General features: G+C 30.9%; 1 protein-coding gene across 4 annotated transcripts in view; it reads left to right on the forward strand.

Annotated features, from left to right (window-relative positions):
* The window catches only part of LOC143252819 (cell adhesion molecule Dscam1-like), a 99,771-nt gene that overhangs the window by 74,797 nt on the left and 1,468 nt on the right, over positions 1-23,506 (forward strand). For 3 of the 4 annotated variants that reach the window (XM_076505558.1, XM_076505559.1, XM_076505561.1), the window contains 10 exons: positions 967-1,037; positions 2,082-2,322; positions 3,279-3,380; positions 12,469-12,654; positions 13,296-13,589; positions 14,224-14,391; positions 18,658-18,836; positions 19,763-19,844; positions 20,964-21,074; positions 23,018-23,109. In XM_076505558.1, coding sequence (XP_076361673.1) covers positions 967-1,037; positions 2,082-2,322; positions 3,279-3,380; positions 12,469-12,654; positions 13,296-13,589; positions 14,224-14,391; positions 18,658-18,836; positions 19,763-19,844; positions 20,964-21,074; positions 23,018-23,070 — 1,487 coding nt within the window. In that variant the 3' untranslated portion in view covers positions 23,071-23,109. The remainder of the gene's footprint in view (positions 1-966; positions 1,038-2,081; positions 2,323-3,278; positions 3,381-12,468; positions 12,655-13,295; positions 13,590-14,223; positions 14,392-18,657; positions 18,837-19,762; positions 19,845-20,963; positions 21,075-23,017; positions 23,110-23,506) is intronic. The other variant, XM_076505560.1, reaches the window with a different exon arrangement.

Below are 23,506 nucleotides of genomic sequence, written 5' to 3' on the forward strand. Positions count from 1 at the left end.
TCAAGGGTGATATGGATGTGGGACGTTGTGAGCTTCAGCACCCACATTTTGCTCCTTTAATTTTTTTTTCTGTTATTTTGATAATTTCATTCTTTAGTTATTCTTCATGTGAGATTGACGAACGGAGGTTAAAACTGATAGACGGTGTATTCCCATCACAGTGTTGGTCCTATTCAGCGATATATTTAACATTATAGCCTGGGGTTCCTTTCGATTAGTGCAGCGTTTTTTATTTTTATTTGGTATTGTTTCAGTACATAACAAATTAACAAATTATCGTTACTCAAAGGCTTGGATTTTGATGTTTTTAATGGAATCGTTCCTTTTCATTTTGTTTTATTTTATTTGACTCCCAGCACTAATATTCTGTATATATATATATATATATACATATATGTTCCCCGCTGGAACAGCGGTAACTCTATGGATTTACAGCGTTAAAATCAGTGGTTGAATTCCCCTCGATAGACTCAGCAGATAACCCGATGTAGCTTTCCTATAAGAAAACACACACGCATTACATATATATTCATTTAAAACAAGTGAGTTGTGTGCCGTCTCTTTATAGTTCAAATTTATCGCCAATAAGTTACAAACAAAACAATGAAATCTTAACAAATATTCTCAAAAAAAAAAAGCTGGTTTAAAATAAGCTTTTTTGGGATGTACTGTTAAAGGACATTTTATAACCATTTTTTCATCAATCTTTCTATGGATGCACCTTAAGCTAGTATAATAGTAAATTGGTAAGCAAAGATTTATAAGCATAATTATTGAAGTGGTTTTATTTCGTAGAACATACTACATATTTTGACTGAACATTCTTCTGTATATTAGAACATCAGTTAGTACATCAAAATAATTCTCACTTGAATAAAGTAATGTGTTACTTTAGGTATTTTTAAGAAGATATTGTTGTACTAGTCTGAATTATTAATAACGTAAGTTGTACTTTGTGAACCGCAGCACCTGGTGGACCCCCCAGAGAAGTTGAAGTTGAAGCTATAGGATCTCAGTCAATCAAAGTGACTTGGAAGGTGAGCGTACTATAGAATATTTGATTTTCATCATATTTTACAACATAGTACTCATTCTTGAAACGAAGAATTTTCAGTACATAAATAATATATATATATAATTAGAACAATTTTGAAAAGACATGAAAAGCTTACTTCTACATCACACTTATCATTTCTTTCTTGAATTATATTACACAAAATAAACAACTTTACTTGTTTCATTGTTACTGTTTATTTATGACCCAAATAAAAGCTAACTATCTTTTGTAAACCATTTTACTTAAACTATTTTACTTGCTAATTTAAGTTATGAAAAAGTTATTTTTCAAATTCTTATAACTCAAAGATTAAAAACTCAGTTACTGAGGTAGGCTATCTTATAATTGAGCCGTTCGTAACAAACTTGCCATCAAAAATAGTGTGTCACTTATAGATGATTAACTACACACTATACCAATCAGTACAAGTCAAAATTATTCATAGTATAAAATGTATGACGAATTACAGAGATAACAGCACGGTGTTAGTTTCTTGCCTATATAAATACTTTACAATATAATTAATTACTTCACGAAATAAAATGCTTATATAAAACTTTTCAATGATAAATTAGGGACGACTAATGGTGATAGACCTCATGTAGATTTGCGCGAAAGTCAAAAGAAGTTAAACCAAACCATAAGGAAATAGTAACTTTTTGGGGCATCTATATCGATACCTATACATATTTATGTTTCCTGTACATTTAAAACTTACCAAACAAAATTACAATACGTATTAGGCAACAACAACATCAACAACCCAACCATTATTAACTTTGAAAATACAAATAAGGCAATTTCACAATAATATGTATATATGTAAGTGTACATGATAACAATTTTATTTATTATGTAAAAACAAATGCATATCACGTCACTGAAAATCTGCTCAGTTAGTTGTAAATCTGTCATACATAACTTTTTTCCGTCTTTTGTTTTATTTATTATGATGTACAAACAACACTAATGTGGTTATTACTGGTTAAAAACTTATTTATGTTTTCTTTTCCATTTACTTCAGCCTCCTACAGAACAGCTTCTATTTGGTGCACTGAAAGGTTACTACGTGGGTTACAGAATAGCTGGATCTCTTAACACGTATGTTTATCAGACGCTAAAAGTAGGAGATCCAGATTTCAGAGAAAAGATTCATCTCACCAATCTAAGGCGTTTTACAAAATATGCAATCGTTGTTCAGGCATTTAATAGTAAAGGAACAGGACCAGCTTCTGCAGAATTAATAGTACGAACATTAGAAAATGGTAATATTTGATATCTAACTTATATCAGCTCAATAATAGCTTCTATGTAGCTTATTTTGAATCCTTCAATTTGGTATTTACAAGTAACACAACTTTTATTAAATCCAGATCAAGATTACACAATTTCCATTTTCACCAGTCTTCAGTAGATTCATATTTCCTAAACGTATTCTTATCAGCTTGAAACCAACTTGTATTTATTTTGCTAGTACCATATTTTTACGGAATTATAATATGTCTTAAAGGTTATGTATAGGCTGAATGAAGTATTCATCGCGCATCTCGCATAGCGCAATGTTTGTTTATCTTTAATGACCAAGGCCCGGCATGGCCTAGCGCGTTAAGGCGTGCGCTTCGTAATCTGAGGGTCGCGGGTTCGCGCCCGAGTCGCGCCAGACATGCTCGCCCTCCCAGCCGTGGGGGGCGTTATAATGTGACGGTCAATCCCACTATTCGTTGGTAAAAAGAGCAGCCCAAGAGTTGGCGGTGGGTGGTGATGACTAGCTACCTTCCCTCTAGTCTTACACTGCTAAATTAGGGACGGCTAGCACAGATAGCCCTCGAGTAGCTTTGTGCGAAATTCCAAAACAAACAAACACTACCTGACATCCCTCTATGTTATCATTTCTAAATCAGGAACTATTATTATATATAGTCCTCGAGTAGCTTTAGGTTGAATTAAGCAAATGTAGAAAACATGATTTTACTTACATAATTATTTCCTGTTATTTCAAATATAAACTCAGGAAAGTTTTTTTTTTTGTGTATATGTGTTACATGTTTGGGATTACTACTTCAGACATAACTTGTCTTAGCCTTTCTATGTGATTCAACTTCTGATATAAACTTAGATCAATTTTAATTAATTTATTTCATATAATGTATACCTACTTCTGTTCCACTTCACGGTTTACCTACTTCAGTGTGATTTGTTTTTATTATGCTGTTATTTTCAGATCCTCCTGCACAGCCTACGTTAGATATATTAGCAAGTACATCTTCTGAAGTTCATCTTTTATTCAGGACAAAAGATAACATTAAAAATAATCAGCTTTCTGGTAAGTTATTTTATTTTTATCCTTTTTTTTTCTGATATTTTATTGTAATAACTAAACAATAACATATCTTGATTTTTGACTCAACCTACTGCTTCGGATTGGAAATTGATATTTAGTCATTTCTAGTCATCGAGTTTTGAAGCAAGTTCTATTACCAACTTTTAAACAAATGGATGAATTAATAATTTACTTATCATTTTAGTTGTAATAAACGTTATTTTGACACATATCTGTACTGGTGTACAGTCATCTACATATTGCATTTCTTCGCAAAGCACTGTCATTTTATGTTAGACATCGTAACACTATTAATAAAATCAGGAAAATATTTTTATACAGTTATGAATAACTGGTGAAATTAGTTTTGAGTATATTTGTAATATGTAGAAATTACTTACTTTGTTTGCGTTCAAACTGCAATGGGAATGTATATATGTAATTAACTTTATTTAATTATTTTCACAGATACATTTCAAATAACAACTTGTAATCAGGTCATTTTTCGAAAAAAGTAAGTTAACGATAAAGAAAAACACGAACGTGATAATAGGAAGCATTTATTAAACGTCTCGGGATCATCATAATTCTGTAATTAGTATTCTAGAAGTACAAAATAAACAAACAATATTTGTAAGTACAGCAGAAATATACACATGTAAGAAGTAAACAGTTTGAATATACAATTAAAACCAAAGAAAATGAAAAAGTGTTTGCACAAATGAAGTAGTTAAAATAAATTTAATTCATGCGAAGACTGTGTATTGCTCAGAGTACCTAAGGTTGACATAATCTTGTCAAAATTTTGCATCTATAGATGTAAACCACAAAAAAAATTGTTCTTCTGTCTGTTTGTCCGTTATCTAACTAATCCTAGGTCGCTAGCCCAATCTCAAACAAACTTTTTAGGATTTTACTTTGGAAGAAGAAGTACGTTAATCAATCTCTTATACCGATAATTTCTTTTACTGTCCATTTATTATTTGTGAGGTAAATTTAGAGATGACGCGACGTCCTTACAACCTCTTAAAAATATCTTAAACTTCTACAAAACAACGCATACATACACGCTGTGGGGAAGGACACACAAACGTCATATATATCTCAGACAGTGTGCTAGCAATCTGTTCGGAATAACACAATTAAAATATTACCGTTACTATTGCAATATCACATTAACTCAGCTGAAGAGTTCGAGACAAAATAAGGCTGATATAAAGAGCCGTTTCTTGATTATACCTGCTTCCTTTGACCCGTGACTTTTCAATTTCGGTCTCTGAGGCACTTCTACAGCCAACGACCGTCAATTAATTAATCACGTGAAACACTGTGGAAAGATATTAAGAGCTGGATGTTGAAAGCGGGTAACAAAAAGTATACCTACTGCCACTATAAATGCCGTTACCTCTTCCTATAAAGTCGCCTGGACCATCGCACAATATATACATATTGATTTATAAAATCTTATACAAAACTTTACAATACTGTACTAATATGTTATATTATAAACAACATATTTAAATGTTAGGATTTCTCTGTTATTTTCCATAGCATATACCCTCAATTTTGTTTTTAGTTCAGAAACTGGATAAAAGATGGGTACCTCAACATGTCTGTAATAACGGTTTTTTTAATCAAACTACATCCAAATTTATTTTATTACATTAGTAATATGTTTGTATGAATAGTTTCTACATAGTATGAATATTATTTTAATACCAGGATTTTGGACAAATTTAACAGATAGAAGATATTTTTGGTTGATAGTAAGGTTTCTGAAAACATTGGTTATTTTGTCACTTACATCTGGGATGATCAGGACCGGTAGGGCCAGATGGTTTGGGCTATCGACTTGTTATTTGAGGGTCGCGAATTCTAATCTCCAAAAATGCTCACCCTTTCAGCTTTGGGGTGTTATAATGTAACAGTCAATCCCACTATTCGTTGGTAAAAGAGTACTTCAAGAGTTGGTGGTGGGTGGTGATGACTAGTTGCCTTCCCTCTAGACTTACACTGCTAAATTAAGGACGGCTAGCTCAGATAGCCATCGTGAAGCTTTGCGCAAACTTCCCAAAACTAAACAAAATATTTCTGGACGTAGCATATGCATCAATATAATGTTTTGTTATTGCTTGTATCATTGGATTGGGGATGTATACTGTAGTATTGATTGAAATTTCCGTGTGCAAATTTTTCTAAATTCTTTTGTGCAAATTTCCTTAAGTCAACTAGTTGTTGTTTCATTTGATTAATTTCGTCATTCAAGATGTCGGTCGAATATAATATTTTCTAGCTGTGTTTTTTTCCATACTTTAAACTTTTTTTTTAGTAATGTGCAGAATCCCAGAGAATATAGAAGTCTGTATGAGTGCTTTTGCAGATAATTTGGTCTTCGAATATGAGTATAATTGAAGTAGTTTTTCAAAATAAGTCTAGACGCTGTAGAAGTAAATCCCACATATTTGTTGTTTACATAACTTATCGGTACAATGATTGTTAAAAGTTTCGAACTGTGTTTGTTTTGTAAAATTGGTGAAAAATTTTGGCCATGCTTAAAATCATTGGCATACATGTACATATAGTTCTGGTTGTTGAACATAAAATTTATTTTATTGACAATAAATTGGAGGAGAACAGCTAATTGGTCACCTGAGGTGAATAACACTTTGTAGCACTGATTTTGTTCCTGGATAGGCTGTATTATTTCTTAATTGCTTATGTTGTAAAAGTACAGAAAATGCCATTATTCCCTTCAAACTTTGTTTTGGTGACCTGGATAATGAAATTTTAGAAATTAACCTATTTTCTATGTAAAAACGGGCAAATTTGCACATTTTCCTTTACATAAGGTCTGAATAAAACAACATATGAATCAAGATTTACGTGTATTTATATTAAAGTTGTACAAAAATGAACAAAAATGTTTAGAAGTAAGCAGTTTTTCAAGATTTGTGACTGTAATGTAAATCACTTTCACGTATCAGCCCCCAAATATAGTCTCCCATCTTGTTTTTGTTATACGCTCCTTGGTAGCGACGTTCAAAGTCCAGTATATTTTGATGGAAGCGCTCACCTTGTTCCTCTGAGTATGCTCCCATGTTTTCCTTGAGTTGATGAAGATCAGCGTCAAGGATATGGGCTTTCAGGAATATTCTGCAGCCCATTTTGTCGTAGTTCTTCACCAGAGCCTCAACCAGTTCCACATAATTGTCGGCCTTATGATTGTTCAAGAAGCCCCGACCCACTGCGACAAAGCTGCTCCAATTTTTCTTTTCCTTCCTACTGAGATTTTTGGGAATTCTGTGTACTCCAAGATATTCTTTATTTGTGGTCCAACGAAGACACCAGCTTTGACCTTTTCCTCAGACAGCTTAGAGAAAGAGTCTCAAAGGTACTTGAAGGCTGCAGACTCCTTATCAAGAGCTGTGAGAAATTGTTTCATAAGACCCAATTTTATGTGCAAGAGTGGGAACCCCTTTTGGAGGTCCACTAATGGCTCACACTTGTCATTGTGCATCCCCACAGAGAAATCGGCCCGTTGCAGCCAATTCTTCCTGTTCCAGTGCGCTTTGGTATCCCTGCTGTCTCAAAGGCAAAGATAACAGGGAAACTTGGTAAAGCTTTCTTGGAGACCCATCAGGAATGACACCATTTTAAAGTCTCCGATAACCTCCCAGCCATACTCATCATACTTCAAGGCTTCTAGCAAGGTTTTGATGCTGTCATATTCTTCTTTGAGGTGCACCGAATGAGCCAGGGAAAAAGACGGATACTTATTCCCGTTATGGAGCAGCACAGCTTTAAGATTTCTGGATAAGCTATCAATGAAGAGGCGCCATTCGTTGGAGTTACAGGCAATTCCAATTGCCTCGCACAGAACGTATACAATGTGACAGAAGCCAGAGCCCATCTTGAGGAGTGACGTTCTACAACATTCTTGAAAATTATTGTAAGTTCGAGAAAATTCTCTATCAGTTAATCAGCACTGAATCTACCTGGAATATTTTGTAAAAGGGTAAACTTAAAAATTTCGTTACCCAGGTCACAAAAGCAAAGTTTGAAGAAAAAATAGCTCCTTTCCATTTATTTTAGGCATAAGCAATTGGAAAATAACGCTTTCTGCCCAGGAACAGGAAAAAATAAAATTTTGTTACATAGTGTAATTTGAAGCTTGTGTCTTTGACGTAAAGTTCTGAAGCTGAAGTTGTAGATATATTTGTAAAATGAGGCAAAGTGCCCATGCTATATATTTGCCGAAGTTGTAGTTAAGTGACTCATAGGTTAATAATATAGGTCTCAGTCGACAATCAGGTCTACGATCCACTACCTTCAAGTGAGTTGCTCGATATCAGGTTTGTAATTTCTTAGTCACTTTCTTTTTTTGTTTAAATAAATAAGGAAGCTTTTACTAACCCAGGATCATATTGTTATAAGTTTTTCAAATTACGGCTGAGCCAGCGAGGGGAAGAAGGGCTATAATAAAGGCTATAATTTGTTTATTTTTTTTACAAAGTTAATTTATTATCAAGTATGATAAATACATTTATTTACAAAATATTGATTCTTTATTACAAAGCTGTTAACCTTTAAATAAGCGTTAATTAAGACATTTTAAATGCTCTTTTATAAATGTATATATTGTTTTAACGTTGATTTCTGTTGGTGTTTGCCACCTAATATTTTAAGTAACGTATTGATTATTCCTGCCTGTTTCCAGAGTAGAACAACCTTTTTTTCCTATTTTAGGCAAAAGTCAAAAGGTGAAACGAATCAAATCCCTGAGTAGGGTGGGTTTGTAAATTAAACAATTTCCCTTTGCCTCATTTACAGTTTAAGAATATTACAACTCAAGGAGAACATTCTTACACACACACATATACATCCATATATACGTTCATGCACAACTATCTGACAATGTCTGGCCGACAAAAGATGCAGATGATGGATGATATTCCTTTCTCTTTTGTTTGGTAGGAAGCTGGGAGTTTAAAACTGAGGGTTGTTGGAAAGTGAGTAATTCCTCTACTTCTGCTTGTGGTTATAACATATGTGTTACGATGTAAATAAAAATAAATGAGGATGAAATAAAATAACTTTTGAAAATAAGTTAATTTCAAAATAATAAAAGCAAATTTCATACGTAAATATACACACACATCCGCATGTACATACACACATGTGTGATAAAAGAGTTGTTTAAAATGTCGTGTTATTCATAAGCTAATTAGCTAAACCATGTCCTCAGAAAACAGATAATAAAATGATGTATTGAGCGAGGTGGGAGACAAGTGTACCCGACAATCAATTTGTATCAATCCGTGAATCCAATGCTACAGGTTTATAGATGTATGAGGAAAACAGAAATACCCTGAAAAAGGTCCAATTTTACTGGTCTGGTGCAGAAAATTGTATCCAAACAGTGTCTGTAGTGAAATATAAATTTGGAGAACAAATGCTATTAGTAATTGCATAAGTAAATGAATTACATGAATTACATGAATTATTGTCTAGACTTGGAAATCAAAGTGTCCGTTAAGTTGGATAAAATTAGCTAGGAAATTTACAAATATGTAAAAACTTAAACATGAGGATTAGCTTTAGGTTGGTGTTAGCTTTATCGTCGGTCGGGATATTTTGAAGTGTGTTTTGTGTGAGAAGAGTTAGCTATTCAAACAAACGTCTTAGGTGACCTTAGGGAATTATTTTCATGAGGTGAGGTTTGTGCTTTCCTGAATACGGTTTTGCGGGTACGCTGGTTTGGATCTGATTGCTCTTGTTTTTGCTGTTACATGGTGAGAAATGGTAGGGTTGTTTTGTAGACGTAAATATTTTTTTCGTTTTGGGCTGTTCTTTGGGTTTGCTGGTTCTCGTTGAAACTTGGTGTCAGTGAAACTGGAGTTTGGAATGTATTCTTGGAAAGATGATATTGATCTTTCGTGGAATAGAAGTCATGCTTCTCTGTATTCATTCTCAGTAATTTTAAGCCATGAAGTGGAAGTAATTTAGGTAAAACTACATAGAAGTATTTGATCAGCAGCTGTCTGGCTTGAATTCACTAATATTTTTATGAAAGGAGTGATTTTGTGGATTTGGGGTACAGATTCTAAGTAATATGTGAATTTTGGTTAATATGTAATTTTCTTAAGTAGTAATGGAAATATCCGTCTTCCTCAGGAAAATACTAAATAAGATGAAGCTGCATAATGTGGATGATACTCTACTAGAGCATAAGTATATTAATTCTTCCTGCGTTCATAGCTGACTGAAGATGTCACCAAATTGAAGACTTTTAGGTTTCTCCGCTAGAAGATTGGTATCGAGTTTGCACTTTCTGATGAGGTCACATATTAGTTCAAGAGTACTTACTTGGCAAACCGTTGAATATCACTTCGAATATCATGGTATTCCTTCGGAATTCTATGTGTCAATGTATGTTATCTGTTCTTCGCGTTTTGAACTCTCTCGTGTGTCTGTCTGTATGTGTTTTCTTATAGCAAAGCCACATCTGTGGTAATTCTACCGAGGGGAATGGAACCCTTGATTTTAGCGTTGTAAATTCGTAGATTTATCACTGTACCAGTGGGTGACTCTCTCGTGTGCTAACGATGCCGTATGAAATAGAAAAACTTGGGAAGCATTCGTATGTTAAAAACCTGAGGACGGTCGCCTAAAAGAACTTACCTGCTTAATGCTCAATATGTAACCAAATAGCACAAAATCGGAAATATAAGAAAGCTGAAGACATAGCTAATAAAAATATCTGAACTAATATAAGTACAGTGATACATTCCAATATCAGATAGTTAAACGCTATTTATTGTTGATCAACTTAAACGGGGAAATACATTTTTGCCATGAGGCGGTAGTGACTGCTATGGTAAGGAATTGAGCTGAAATAAGATGTTTTTTAATATACTATTAGTTTAAAAAATCTGTTGTTATCAAGGGGAGATTTTCTCATTTTAGCATGGCGGAGTATATGTAATGGCGATTGTTTATTCATGTTAGATTTTTAGGTTCAAAGAGCCAGGGGAGCTCAAAAATAGATAATTTCTTTTGAATACTCCCGTATCTTAAGAATAAGAATTCATATAAAATTAAAAGACAACTGATCATGGAACCTTGGCCCTAACTCTGTTCACACACTAGCTGCAGAGAAAGCCAGAAAAGCACAATTCTTTATGAGAGTGTAGACATCATTTTTCTTTGTAAATTGTAAGCATAATTCAATCATCCTAATAAGATAACGAAAGATAAATGAAATAAAAATAAAATAAAAGTTTTGTTTGTTTGTAGTTAAGCACAAAGCTGCACAATGAGTTATATATGCTCTGCTAACTACAAGTGTCGAAAGTCCGCAGACATATCGCTGTTACTTGAGGGCAAAAAATGATTGTGTATGCATATGTCGGCTCGTTGTGTGTTATAGAACAAAGCTACATTGAGTTATTTGTGTCCACCGCGGGGAATCGATTTCCAGCTTTTAGAGACAATATGAAAGTAAAATGTAGAAAATAATCACAAGATCCAATTAAACGAGAAGTAGATCAAAAGATCGAATACTTGTGAATTTGATGTGGAGGGAGAAATGGAGTACACCCTAAAAACGCCAACTTTCGGGATTTTAGCACATTTCTTTTACTTAACACAGTCTTTTAATAAAATTTCTTTCCTCTCAATTGTTTTTCCATGCGTGTGTAGGAAAATCTGTAAGTACGATGTATAACGTCAGCGATCACTGTTTAGTTTGGTGAAAGAGAAGTTGTCCAGAGGTTGCTGATGTCAAAGCCATGGTTTCAATTGAGTCTTAGATCTTGTAGTTTGATGTAAATCTTCTGATTTACAGAAGATGAGCTCTGCCAAGAATTTCATGTTTATCCCAGTTTATGATATGGTTTGTAATTATGTTCTGCTAATATTGATTTTTGTTCATGTGTCTGTCTGGTTGTGTCTTTATATTTCTTTAATCTATTTTCTGTAGTTCGACCTGTTTCTCAATGTACGTATTTCAACACTAGCACTGCATTTTGTACATTAGTTCTTCTTGTTTTAACTTTATGATGAATTGTTTTACCTTCGTTATGGTGTTGTTCTTTTTAAGTTTCATATAAAGTTTTAAGTTGAACTTGTGAAATAATCTGTTATATTTCTCTTCTAATTTATGGCTGTATGGTAAAGAAATTTGGGTTTTGTATTGCTGTTGGGACTTAGAACTCTTGTTAATTTTAGAATGTTAAGATGAAACTAATAACCTTAAGATTACTTCGAGGTAAATATAAGATGCAAAAGATCCTTAAAGTTGGTAAAAATACCGTTTATTACTTGTTTTACAAGCGAAGGTTTTTCACACACTGATATAGCCTATGCCTCAGCTTTAAACATTATTTACAAGCTTTTTATTATTATTTTAAATGTATTTTGTTATTTTAAATGAGCACACTGAGTTAAAAAGGTTTTCACAGTACATGTAAAAATAAACTGGAATATTAAAATCAATTCAAACTTACGAAAGATTTGAAATACAGCGGTTTGGTTATTAAGGCTTGCGATTGAGTGAAAATGTTTATTGATACTGTTTTGTTTTTTTTGTAATTATGTAAATACCTAATCTATGTTCAAAACCAATCGTTACGTTATTCACTTCAGAATTTTCTCAATTTTTCATGATATTTTCTGAGGCTAATAGGAAAAGCTGTATCTATTTACTCTAAATTCTTTAATTGGTCAAAAGACCTATGACAGTATTTTAACTTATCTGTGTTAACGTATATAAATAAAACAGTTTCTGCAACTTTAGAAAAACTAGACAGTAGCTTTCCTCGCGGTTAAAACCGAACAGATGAGCTATTCTTTAGAATTATTTCTAATTTGTTTTCAGAGACATTTTCCTTCTTTACCAGAAGAATGATTTTCATCAATTCAAATGAATAAGGAAACCATTATTTAAGCAATAAGAATTGTCAATGTAATATTATTCAAAACAATAAAAGCATATTTGTCTTGTATTTGATATGTCGTTTATATATTTTATTTTTCTACTAACTTTTTGAATAATATTTAAGTAATGTTCCGAATTCCATGAAACTTTCAGGGTATTTACTGTACTACAAAGGTGAAAGAGCAGAATGGAACACAATTGCAATTCCACCGAACAGCATAGACTATAAAGTGACAAGTTTGAAGTGCGGATCTCGTTACCTATTTTATTTAATACCCTTCAATTCTGCAGGTAAAGGAGAGCCGAGTGAAACAATTAGTGTCAAAACAAAAGGAGTGGGTAAGTTCTATTTGCAGAAAACAATATATATTCCCGTTCTGGCATTTAGAATGATTATTTTAATATTAATTTGTTTCAGAAAATCAGGGCACAAGCATTAAATAATTAACAAATAGTAAGACACTCAAGTAATACATAAATATATATATATTAGTATAAGGTTTTCAATAAGTAAGAATTAATTTTAATAATAAAACTTTCTTTGATCTATGACTACCTAAGCGTCATCTGTTGAGTACTTATACAAATATAAAATACAAACCGAATAATTATTATATGATCATCCTTCGGGAAAAAAATCCGTGTTTTGGTTCCACATTTTTAATATAAAAAGCAGTGTTTTAATGTTAATAATATATTTGTTAGACACTAATTTTCTATCAAAAAGTATGGTCCGGCACTTACACAAATATACAGGTGGATAAGGCACTCGTCGCGAATCCTCGTCACACCTAACATCCTTGCTCTTTCAGCCGTGGGGGCGTTATAATGGGACGGTTATTAAAATATTTTAATAACTGTAACATGGATTATAACTATGGTGTAATTTGTGTGTGTATTTGTGCATTGCGAGATAAGGAAAATGAAATAGCAACAAAATTGCTACTGTCTATAATTCATCATCATCTTCGTCTTTCTAGCTCCAGTTGCACCAAGTAAGCACTTACTTCTTTCCGTGAACTCCACTTGGGTAAATATCCATCTAGCGGCCTGGAGTGATGGGGGTTGTCCCATTAGTTACTTCTCTATCCGTTATAAAGAAGAAACAGATAAATCATGGAAAACCTACTCCGACCACATTCTGAGTTCTCAAAGTGATGTTTTCCTCCCGAATCTAACCCCTAGAAGGCACTATCTTCTCCAGATCACCGCAAAGAGCCAAGCTGGAACTAATGAAGCTGAATACTCAATTGTAACTCCTCCAACCACTATTGGTACGTGTTGCAGACCTCTATTGAAAACTATATTTTGCTTACATTACTCACCTTTGCTTTTTTGAGATGTTTCGTTCGTTTTCAAAGAAATATCAGATCTTCCCTAATTTTCAAGACATTTCTTTCTTCTGATAATACTTTAATGCTCTATTTATGATTTTTCAAACTTATATAGGTATGTTTTAATAAAACAAATGTACTAGAAAATCACAGATTTGTCTATATTTGAAGAAATAAAACTTTAAATAAAGTAACTCAAAATTTACTAACTTAATGTACATTTACAACTTTTTATTTATGAAATAAAGAAAATCATTATAAAATATAACTTTATTTAGGATTATGATAACTACTATATAAAACATAATAATATAAGGATATAATGAAACTATAACAAGCCAGAACACTGATGCAAATTTACACTATTTTAAGTTCATGAAATCGTTATTTCTTCCTTATTATGACAACGTGTAGTGTGAGGTAGATTTTATATTTTAGAAAAATATCTATGTCTTTAGACTTAATATTTCTTTAGTGGGTGATAAAATGCCTATTTTATATTGTAATAGTAAAAAGGTATTATTGGTTTTAGATAGTTCAAAACATTAACTTTTTTTTCTTTTTTTAACAACAGGAGATTCAAAATCTTCTGTAGAAAAATTAGGAAAAGAACATGTGCCATTATACTTGGATCTGAGCATTGTTCTGCCTGTTGTTGTGTCATTAATGGTAGTTATAGTTATTATGACAGTTGTATTTATTATTCTACGAAAGCATCATTCACCAGAAAGCTCCAATAATGGTAAGTGAGAATAAATTTAGTTTCTTTAACTGTTTCAGCTACTTGGTAAAACAAATTAATAAAAATATATTCCAAGATTTTCGCTTAACTTGTCCATATCTAACTATCCTGAGTAATTACGAAATTATCTTTGTATGCAATACATATTTCAACAATTTTGGGCAAACTACTTTACTTTAGATCCACTGTACTTCTCGATAATCTTCCAGATATTTTGTAATTTTACTAAAATCGATTTTCACCATACCAAATAAAAAATCGCGAGGAAAAATTAGTCATGCAAACATTTATGTGTTTTATTTATCCCTTGATTTTGTATTTTTATATTAATTAGAAAGAAAATTAGTCTAGAAAACATAAGGTAAAGAAATGCTAACTAACGTTGAAACCAGTAGCTCCAGGCGAAACTGCATAGTGGCTAATCATTTATTTTTAGTACTAGGCAAAAGGGTTAGGACAAAGTCAAAAATTAAATTTAAGACTACTTTCAAAAAACAATTGAAGGTAAATGAAAGGTGCAAAACAAAAATGTTATTACTTATTTTATTTACTACAGCAGAAATTCGCTGGAAGTGTTTGAACTCAGAAAACAGTTAATATTTTGTGCGCCTCTCTTTTCCTTTAATAACTACAGACAGTCTCTCAGGCATCGTTGCAACATATTTAGTCAAAGCGTCCTTTGGGGTTTATCCTAAAATATCTCTAATACACCCCAAAAAAGTTTCTTTGGAATTAAATTTTGATTTGTCAAGTTTTCAATCTACAAGATCCCATATCTCTTCAATTGGGTTGAGATCTTGGCTCTGTGGTAACATTTTCATCATTTAATTCTGTTTGGCAGTTCTTAACCCAAAATAAAAGTGCTTTAGTTTAAATATTTCACATAATTCATTTCGTTATTTTTTTTTCCTACTAACTTAGTAAGATTACTTTGCTACAAAGTTTTAACAGTTGGTATATATATATATCTATATATATTAGTTTTCAACAATATTTTTTTTTTAAATTATTATCTTTCGTCATTAAAAGTATACAATTGTAATTTATAAATCATTGTTATTACTTTCACAAGATTAAGTTATCTGTATTATTAAAATATAAGCTATTAAAATACAATTAACAATTAAAGTTTTATTTTGATATTCATAACTAATAACAGACTTTAATGGTTTAATTTTTTAAAATATGTTTTAGGTACAAATTGATGTATGAATAAGTTGAACGTTTCTTACATTAAACTTTTACCTTTGAAGTTCACAATAAAGTTAACTAAGTTTTTTTTAAAATGCGCTTTTTTACTTTACAACATACCAATTTTCAATCTGTGTACAATAAAAATATGTATATTTGAGTTAAAACTGAGAAAGTGGAAAGACAGTTTTGCATATTTAGTCCATATAAATATCGGGCAACAAATTTACAGAAGTTATATTGACTATCAAAATTAGTATTTAAAATATTTTAACTCTGAGATGTGTTCTTTGTTTTTATTAGGAAAGCCATCAGAAAACAGTTCTGAAACTCTTAACATAGTTCAAAATAAAGTGAATTTATCGGTATCAAAATATAAATAATTTTATCTTTGAAGTATATTGCGGTAATAAACAAATTACAAAAGAATTAATACGGAAATGGTCCAATTCAATAGCTTTTACGATATTACATTCATCGAATGAACTACATAAAAGTATTCAACGTTCCAGTCATATTTTGTAAATTAATAAGATAATAAGATTTTCAATAACTATAAGAAGTTTATCTGATATTATGAATTTAAAAGTAAAAGTAATAACTAAAATCAGTGTCGTATCGTGAAGACGTTAACATGATCATATCGATACATCATTCGATACGATACGATTTATGTATCTTCTACAAATGTGGCAAGCTTTCACATTATTAGTCTTTGATAGAGAAAAAAATCATAACTTCTAATAAAGTGTTTTATTTTCAAAAAATTAATGATTCAATAAAGGCAGATAAGTATCGAATACTATGTGTTGTCTTCATGTATTTTATCAAAAATATTACTTGTAAAGCAACATAACCAATTGATAATAACAAAATAGATAGCCAGATATTTTTTTTACTTCTTCTGCCAGCTGCCGCTTAGTTGATCAAACTTGAGAATCTGAAAAAAACATTGTAAAGGGTTAAGTACTTAAATAACACAATGTTAATAATATAGATAATAAACTACAGAGAAGACTGTAAATTTTGTAACAAACCGGTGATAAAATTTTAGTATCTTAGATACGTATCGTATCGCGTCATCAGTATTTGGACAAGAAGTGTATCGATTACTATAATGAGATACGCATCCACAGTAATAATTGTTGTTTATTATGACACTTTATTTTACCTGTATTAAGATATTAAACGTATAATCTATAATTTGTGTCTGTGATAAGAGTAAGCAGTCTTTAACATAATATACGATTTCGGTAAGACGACAATAAGGACTATAATTCAAAGCCACATTCCAACCAATTATACTTTTTTACACAGCAACGCATTATTAATGACCATTTTATCACCCGATTGAAATACAGCATGATCACACCAATTATTATGAAATTATATTTTAATCATAATAATTATTGTGATTATTGTCTTTATATGATAATTATGTGTTATTCTGAAATATTAAGATCAGTATAATTAGAAATATAATATGGAATATATGTATTAGCATTAAAAATCTTAATATATACTATGTTTATATTTTATCAGAGTTGTAGTTTTTAATTAGGTTTTCAAAAATTTTAGAACTGAGACAGTGAGGCATTGCTGTGCAGTTCACAGCTTAACAACCCTGTAGTGTGTTTTTTTTTTCATTTTTAATTTATCACATAATATTTACGTTATGATACGAAATGCGTTTTCCAGATGTAATCAAATTTTCAGATGAGATTCTGAGTAGCTCTAAATATATATATATATATGTTTATATATATACATTACTTACAAGAACTAATTATTATGAACACTGCATATTTAATATACTTATGAGAACTCTATTGAATTTCAATAAAAATGTCTTAGTGGAAAAAGGAATCCCTTAAGGTAGCTAGTTAGTCATTCAAATGTCCTCTCGACCATTTGTATTTGGTTTGTATGTAATACTGTTCATAGCTGATTAGTATAAAAACTTTAATTGATTATCTTGTAATCAAATATTCAGTGTGTTCCTTTTTCATATCTGAACACTATAATTGTTTTTAGTCAATTATTACAAACTGTAAAAGGAGCCTCCAACCTGCTTTTCGTTTGAAATTAAAATGGCCATATAAAAAAAACAAACAAACAAACATGCCTAATTGAAAAATTTGGATTCCGTAAACCTCCAATATTCAGGATATAAGTAACAAAAATTAGGTAATATACATAAAACTAAGTTCTATAGAAAACAATATGCCTGAATAATATCTTCATTTAATTTTCTTGTTGTAATATGGTGAGACTTAAAACACTTGTTAATAATAAGCTAAATGATAAATTATTTCGTTTCTCGACACTTTTATGTTAATGTTGGTTTTAAAATCAATTTTAGTTTATAGTTTATGTGACTCTCCAAAAAGAGTAACAAGAAAACCTTTATACTTTAATATGTTACGTGTAAGACTAAATCTTTATTGTGTTGTTTTAATTAATTAATAATTTTACAAACCATATGTGCTTCAGCTGTTATTTTAACTTATGTTACATTAAAGTGATATACTTTCGGCTAAACGCAACGTTTATTAAAAACATATATAAACAAATATTCATTTTAAAACCTAAATTATTAGTTTATTAATTTTAATATTTAATTGTATAAATATGAATAAGGTTTATACCGTAGCACTAAGTAATTTTTACTTGGATCTTTATCTTATAAAAATGTATTTTCAATACGAGATACTTTTTCAATTAATATTAATTTAGTTATCAAATTTTATCAGAGATATTTAACATTTATGTGGATACCATATTAATTCTATATTTTCTTTGGAATTTTCGTTGTATTAATGCTTTTGTCTACTTTATTACAAGGATGTTGGAGTTGTTAATATTATTATAAGTCTCACACGGCTAGCAACATCGAAATTTGACATATTTATCTGTGAAAGACTATTGAGATATATATGAAAATAACATTTTGAATTATATTTTTCAAATGTAGCTTGTGTTCATTAAATAATTTTATCCTATTTTCGTATATAGTATGAGTTTCACTAAGACATTTTATACAACCATTACTATATAGCTTACTTTTATTTTTAGACTGTGTTACTTACAACAGAAGAAAGCTACAATCTAAAGATGCTCTAAACATGATTACTTTTAACCATAACTTAAAAGAAGGCCTTGGTTCAATGGAAGATGGCGCCACGATTTATTATCCTGAACCTTATGCAACAACTAAGTTACCTAGTCATGAAGAAAATCAGCTTAATGAATCAGTAAGTTGATTTCAAGATTATGATTGATGTCATAATTTTACCTAATTCAAATAGCAGGTTATATTTTCGTATAAAATCAATAGATTTAGAAATACCTGCAAGGCCTGTATGAGCAAGTATCCTGTCCTTCCAATAGTATCCGGCCAAACCTCGAAGATGATGCAGACTAATCAGCGTGCTCTGAAAGGGGACTTGGTGGTTTTAAATGCAGAGACATAACACAGACATAAATTGGTAAATTGTAAATGCTTCGATGATGCAAATACGTGATGAATTAATAAAATTTGGAAAAGACTACTGTAAGTGCGGAAAGTTTTTGATACAGAAATGTTTAGTTTCGCGTGTTTTGCTGCACTTAAAAACACTTAACGTTATCGAACATTATTCTTTAGGAAGTATTCAGCTCTACTAAAACACTGTCAGCAGAAGTAACATTTTCATCGTTTAACACTTTAAAATGTGTCAAACAAAACAAATGTTGAAATATATTGCCAGTTACTTTCCTGTATTTTTTTTCAAAGCTATACGAGGGTTATGTGTGTTAGCCGTCCCTAATTTAGTAGTGTAAGACTAGAAAGAAGGTAGCTAGTCATCACCACCCACCGCCAACCCTTGGGTTACTCTTTTACCAACGAATACTGGGATTGACCGTCATATTATAAAGACCCCACGGCTGAAAGGGCGATCGGTAAACAACTCATAGAGATAAAAACATTGAAGTCATATGAATTGTAGCGTTTCATAACCAATTTACACAGAAATACCTATATATATATATATATATATATGTAGTAATCTTTTTATATTCTTTAACTATCTTAATGTTCCATGTTCAATGAATGTTATCATGCAATTTTAGTGAAATTATACCTTTTGTATGGTTTAACAATAAACGAATGAATAACTGAAAATCACGGATACTGCAGAGCACAGATGAACCCCTATATGCTACAGTGAAACGTACACCTCGACCACCTCGATCCGGCGCCCACGTCTATAATTATCCAGGTAAGAAACGGTTTGAAATATTTTGAAGAACTTTGCTATTTTTAGCCATTTTCAATAACAGAAACACTTGTATTTCATATAATATTAACTAAAAATGAAAAAAACAACAAAAGAAATATGTGACTACCTTAGACTTATGTCATAGCTGCAATAAAGAGTTAGTTAATCATTTACCTTGCTGGCCATATCGTGATTTTCATGTAAAGAAATGTATATTTAAGAATCAAAATCAACAAGATGGCCATATAATATATAAAAATTGGTCCTATAGTTAATATCTTTAATACTTATTCTTACAAAAGCTAAAGGACTATGATTCGTTTCCTCATATCATTTAAACTTTTACTACTTCACTGTCCACAAAGTTGAGGTGTATATGAGTCAATCAGATTTAGTTAACCAGTTTATATAATTTGTTGCTCCAAAGTGGCTTTGCGGAAAGTCTGAAAGTTTATTATAACATTAAAAACCGGGTTTAGATACCTATAGTGGACAGAGCACAGATAGTCGATTCTATAGCTTTGTGCTTAACAACAAACAAGCCTTGTTCTGACTTTAAACTGTGTACAGTTTCAAAAACAACATCATAAAAAGAAATGTAGAACAAAACTGTGTTTCACTATTATGACCTGTCATGCAATACAAATAACAAAGAAATAAGTGTACGGCATGATAATATCTGAAAATAAGATAAATAAATACTTGCATACACATGTCTAAGTGCACCCTAGATACTAAAAATCATTATTGCAATAAAAAATATTTAATTTATTCAACATTTCGACTTACATTAAAAGTTTTATTTATCTGGAGTTTCTTTCCTGCATGGATACCTCTGATAATAGAAACTATAATAAAAACCATAGATGCTCGTATTTGCCTAATTTACTTTATAAAATAGTAAAGCTGCTCTAACAACTAAATTTGGTAAAATTATTCATAAAATATTTAATATATCAAAATGTTTTATTATAAATATTATAAAATAATATCATATCTGAAACACTTTGATAGATGTCAAAGAGAAAAGTGTTGCCTAAATTCATTCAATTTAAAGTACGTATTTCAGGTTTTAGATAACCAAAGCTAAACAAAAAAATACACTTTCTGTAATTTTAGTTCGAGTTTCTTCTGATGCAATCAACGATAACTGTTCTTCTACAAGCGAATGGAAAGAAACTCCAGAAGGACTAAGTATGGAAGAGCCTAACACATGCATATCTCATGCAGGTAAGTTTTCATTCTGTTTTAATATTTACCTGACTGGCATTCATTCAAGAATAAACAGTTCAGTGCGTCTGTAAAGTGAGAACAGGTAATTGATGCTTTTGCTAGTGAAGTAATTTATTATGATTTTGAAATTAGTTTTGCCCATTGTTGGAAGATGTTCTAACTAAACAATAATAACTTTAATGTACATCTTATAAGATTAAACAAGGTATAAGTATGATGCCATAGATTTAAAGTTTGTCATTCAGGGAAAAGCGTGAAATTTAATAATGATGTTTTTATGTTCAATTTCTATAAGCAGTAATTCCGTGGTAGGAATCTATATGCGATTATATATATATACACATTATTTGCACATATTAAACAAATTATAAGCACACAAACTCTTTGAAACTAATGTGTTTGTGTTACAAAGAACATATTTTGTTTCCGGTAGAAGTACTAACGATCAATTTGATTAAATTATTATGGGATTTAAAAGCTAACATCTGTATGGCAGATCTATCGTTGAACAGACATGGAAATAATTTCCAGTAAATTGTAAATTACTTAATTTAAAATGTAATATTGATGATATTTTTACTAATTTCTTTTGAAGAGCACGATAATATATTTGATTGCTTGTGCAAACAAAACCACTAAATACTTAAATAATAGTTGAAGAATTGCCGAGGATGGCCATGAGGTTAGGGCTCTCGAATCCTTTTTCTCCCACATCCCTACCTCTTCAGCCGTAGCAATATTTTAATGTCAAGGTCAATCCCACTATTCATTAATAAAGGAATAGCCCAAGGGTTGGCAGGTGGGTAATGATAACTAGTTGTCTTGCCTATAGTTTTCCTCTGTTAAATTAAGGACAGCTAAAGTAGATAGCCTTGTGCAGCTTTGCGCGAAATTTATAACAAATGAAACCCCTTTAGATTGCCCCTTTAGATAAGTAGTTTCAAAGTAGAATTCTTTATAAGTTAACATTTTTTAAAATTTTATGTTGTTCTTTTTTCAGTGTCAAAATATTCCCTTTTAAATGTATAATTCAGTTTTGGCTAACTGGGCTTTTAAAATAACGGGTAATTCTACGTTTTATATGATTACATTTTGTGGCATCCTATTTCCGTTAAGAAAAAGTTACAGTTCACTTTATGTGGACCTAGACTGTATCCTGTCTATAATTTATTTTATCGTTTCACAGACACTTTCCGAGATTTAAACCGTTATATGTTGCTTAGAAGATTTTTAATCTTACAATTTCAACTGAGAAAATTTACGTCTTGTCACTAAAGTTTGCAGTTAGTTGTTAGCCATAACTTTTGAAATTCTAAGCTTTTTTTTAAATTAATGAAATGTATCTTAGCTTTAATCATATTTATTTGTTAAAATATTCTTCATGGTTCGTGCATTTTATATTAAAAAATCACAGTTTATTAAGTTTTCAAACTTCACAGCGAAAATGAAAGGAATAAAAACAGAATAAATGTGATCATTAACTACGAAAGATTTAATGGGGTTCTGTAAAAGATGTATTCGTTTTTCCGACACTTTTCAACAGGCAACACGCTACACGTATATTAAAGCATTAATGAGATATATTGTAATGAGGAAAAGTAATACTCTGGAGAAATTTTTCTCAAAGCGTATATCTTTGGATAAGAACATTTTACTTTCCAAGAGTGAATTATTTTAAGCTTTTTGTTTTAATTACATTCTATTCTTTTGATCAAAAGTGAAATATATTTTATTTTAAATTTCCGTGTATATGGAGCTTTCAGATAAAGCTTATTTCTTTAAAAAAATATTTCTATCATCTATGCATAGCTTCAGATTTGTGTGAAACTCTAATACTGAATTATAAATATATTATTGTAAACTATATATTGTGTAGATGTATTATTTATGCCGGTGACTGTGGTTCTCTATTTTTCTCTTTTCTCTTCTTTGTTTTACAGAATCTCCAAGACGTAAGCTTCCGAAACGATCCAGCATGCTATCTGAAAAATAAAATGAAGGAAAAACTTATTCTAGATTTAAACAATAACAGGTATAAAAGTTTCTTTTATGTGTCAATAAAATAGTAACTATTTACAAAATTCATATGTCACTGTTATCTAATGGAGCTAACAACATTGTTTATTTTTTATTTTCTAGACTTACTTGACTCTTAAAAATGATACAAAATATATTTATTCTGTTAAGTTTTATCAGCTATCCCAGACTAAACTAGTGTTGTTTCTTGTCACACTGTATTAATTATTTTTATTATGACGGCTATATGAATTTATTATAAAATGAAACAATAATTTTAAAATTGCGATTCCTATGATTAATAGAACTTTTTCTTTTACACTGTAACAAACGTAAATGTTACTGAAGAATATTAATAAAAATAATATATTATATTTGATGCACATGTTAAACGAAGCGAGTTTTTTAATTCA

The sequence above is a fragment of the Tachypleus tridentatus genome, chromosome 6 (genome assembly GCF_004210375.1).
Source record: "Tachypleus tridentatus isolate NWPU-2018 chromosome 6, ASM421037v1, whole genome shotgun sequence".
In the NCBI taxonomy this organism is placed as follows: Eukaryota; Metazoa; Arthropoda; class Merostomata; order Xiphosura; family Limulidae; genus Tachypleus; species Tachypleus tridentatus.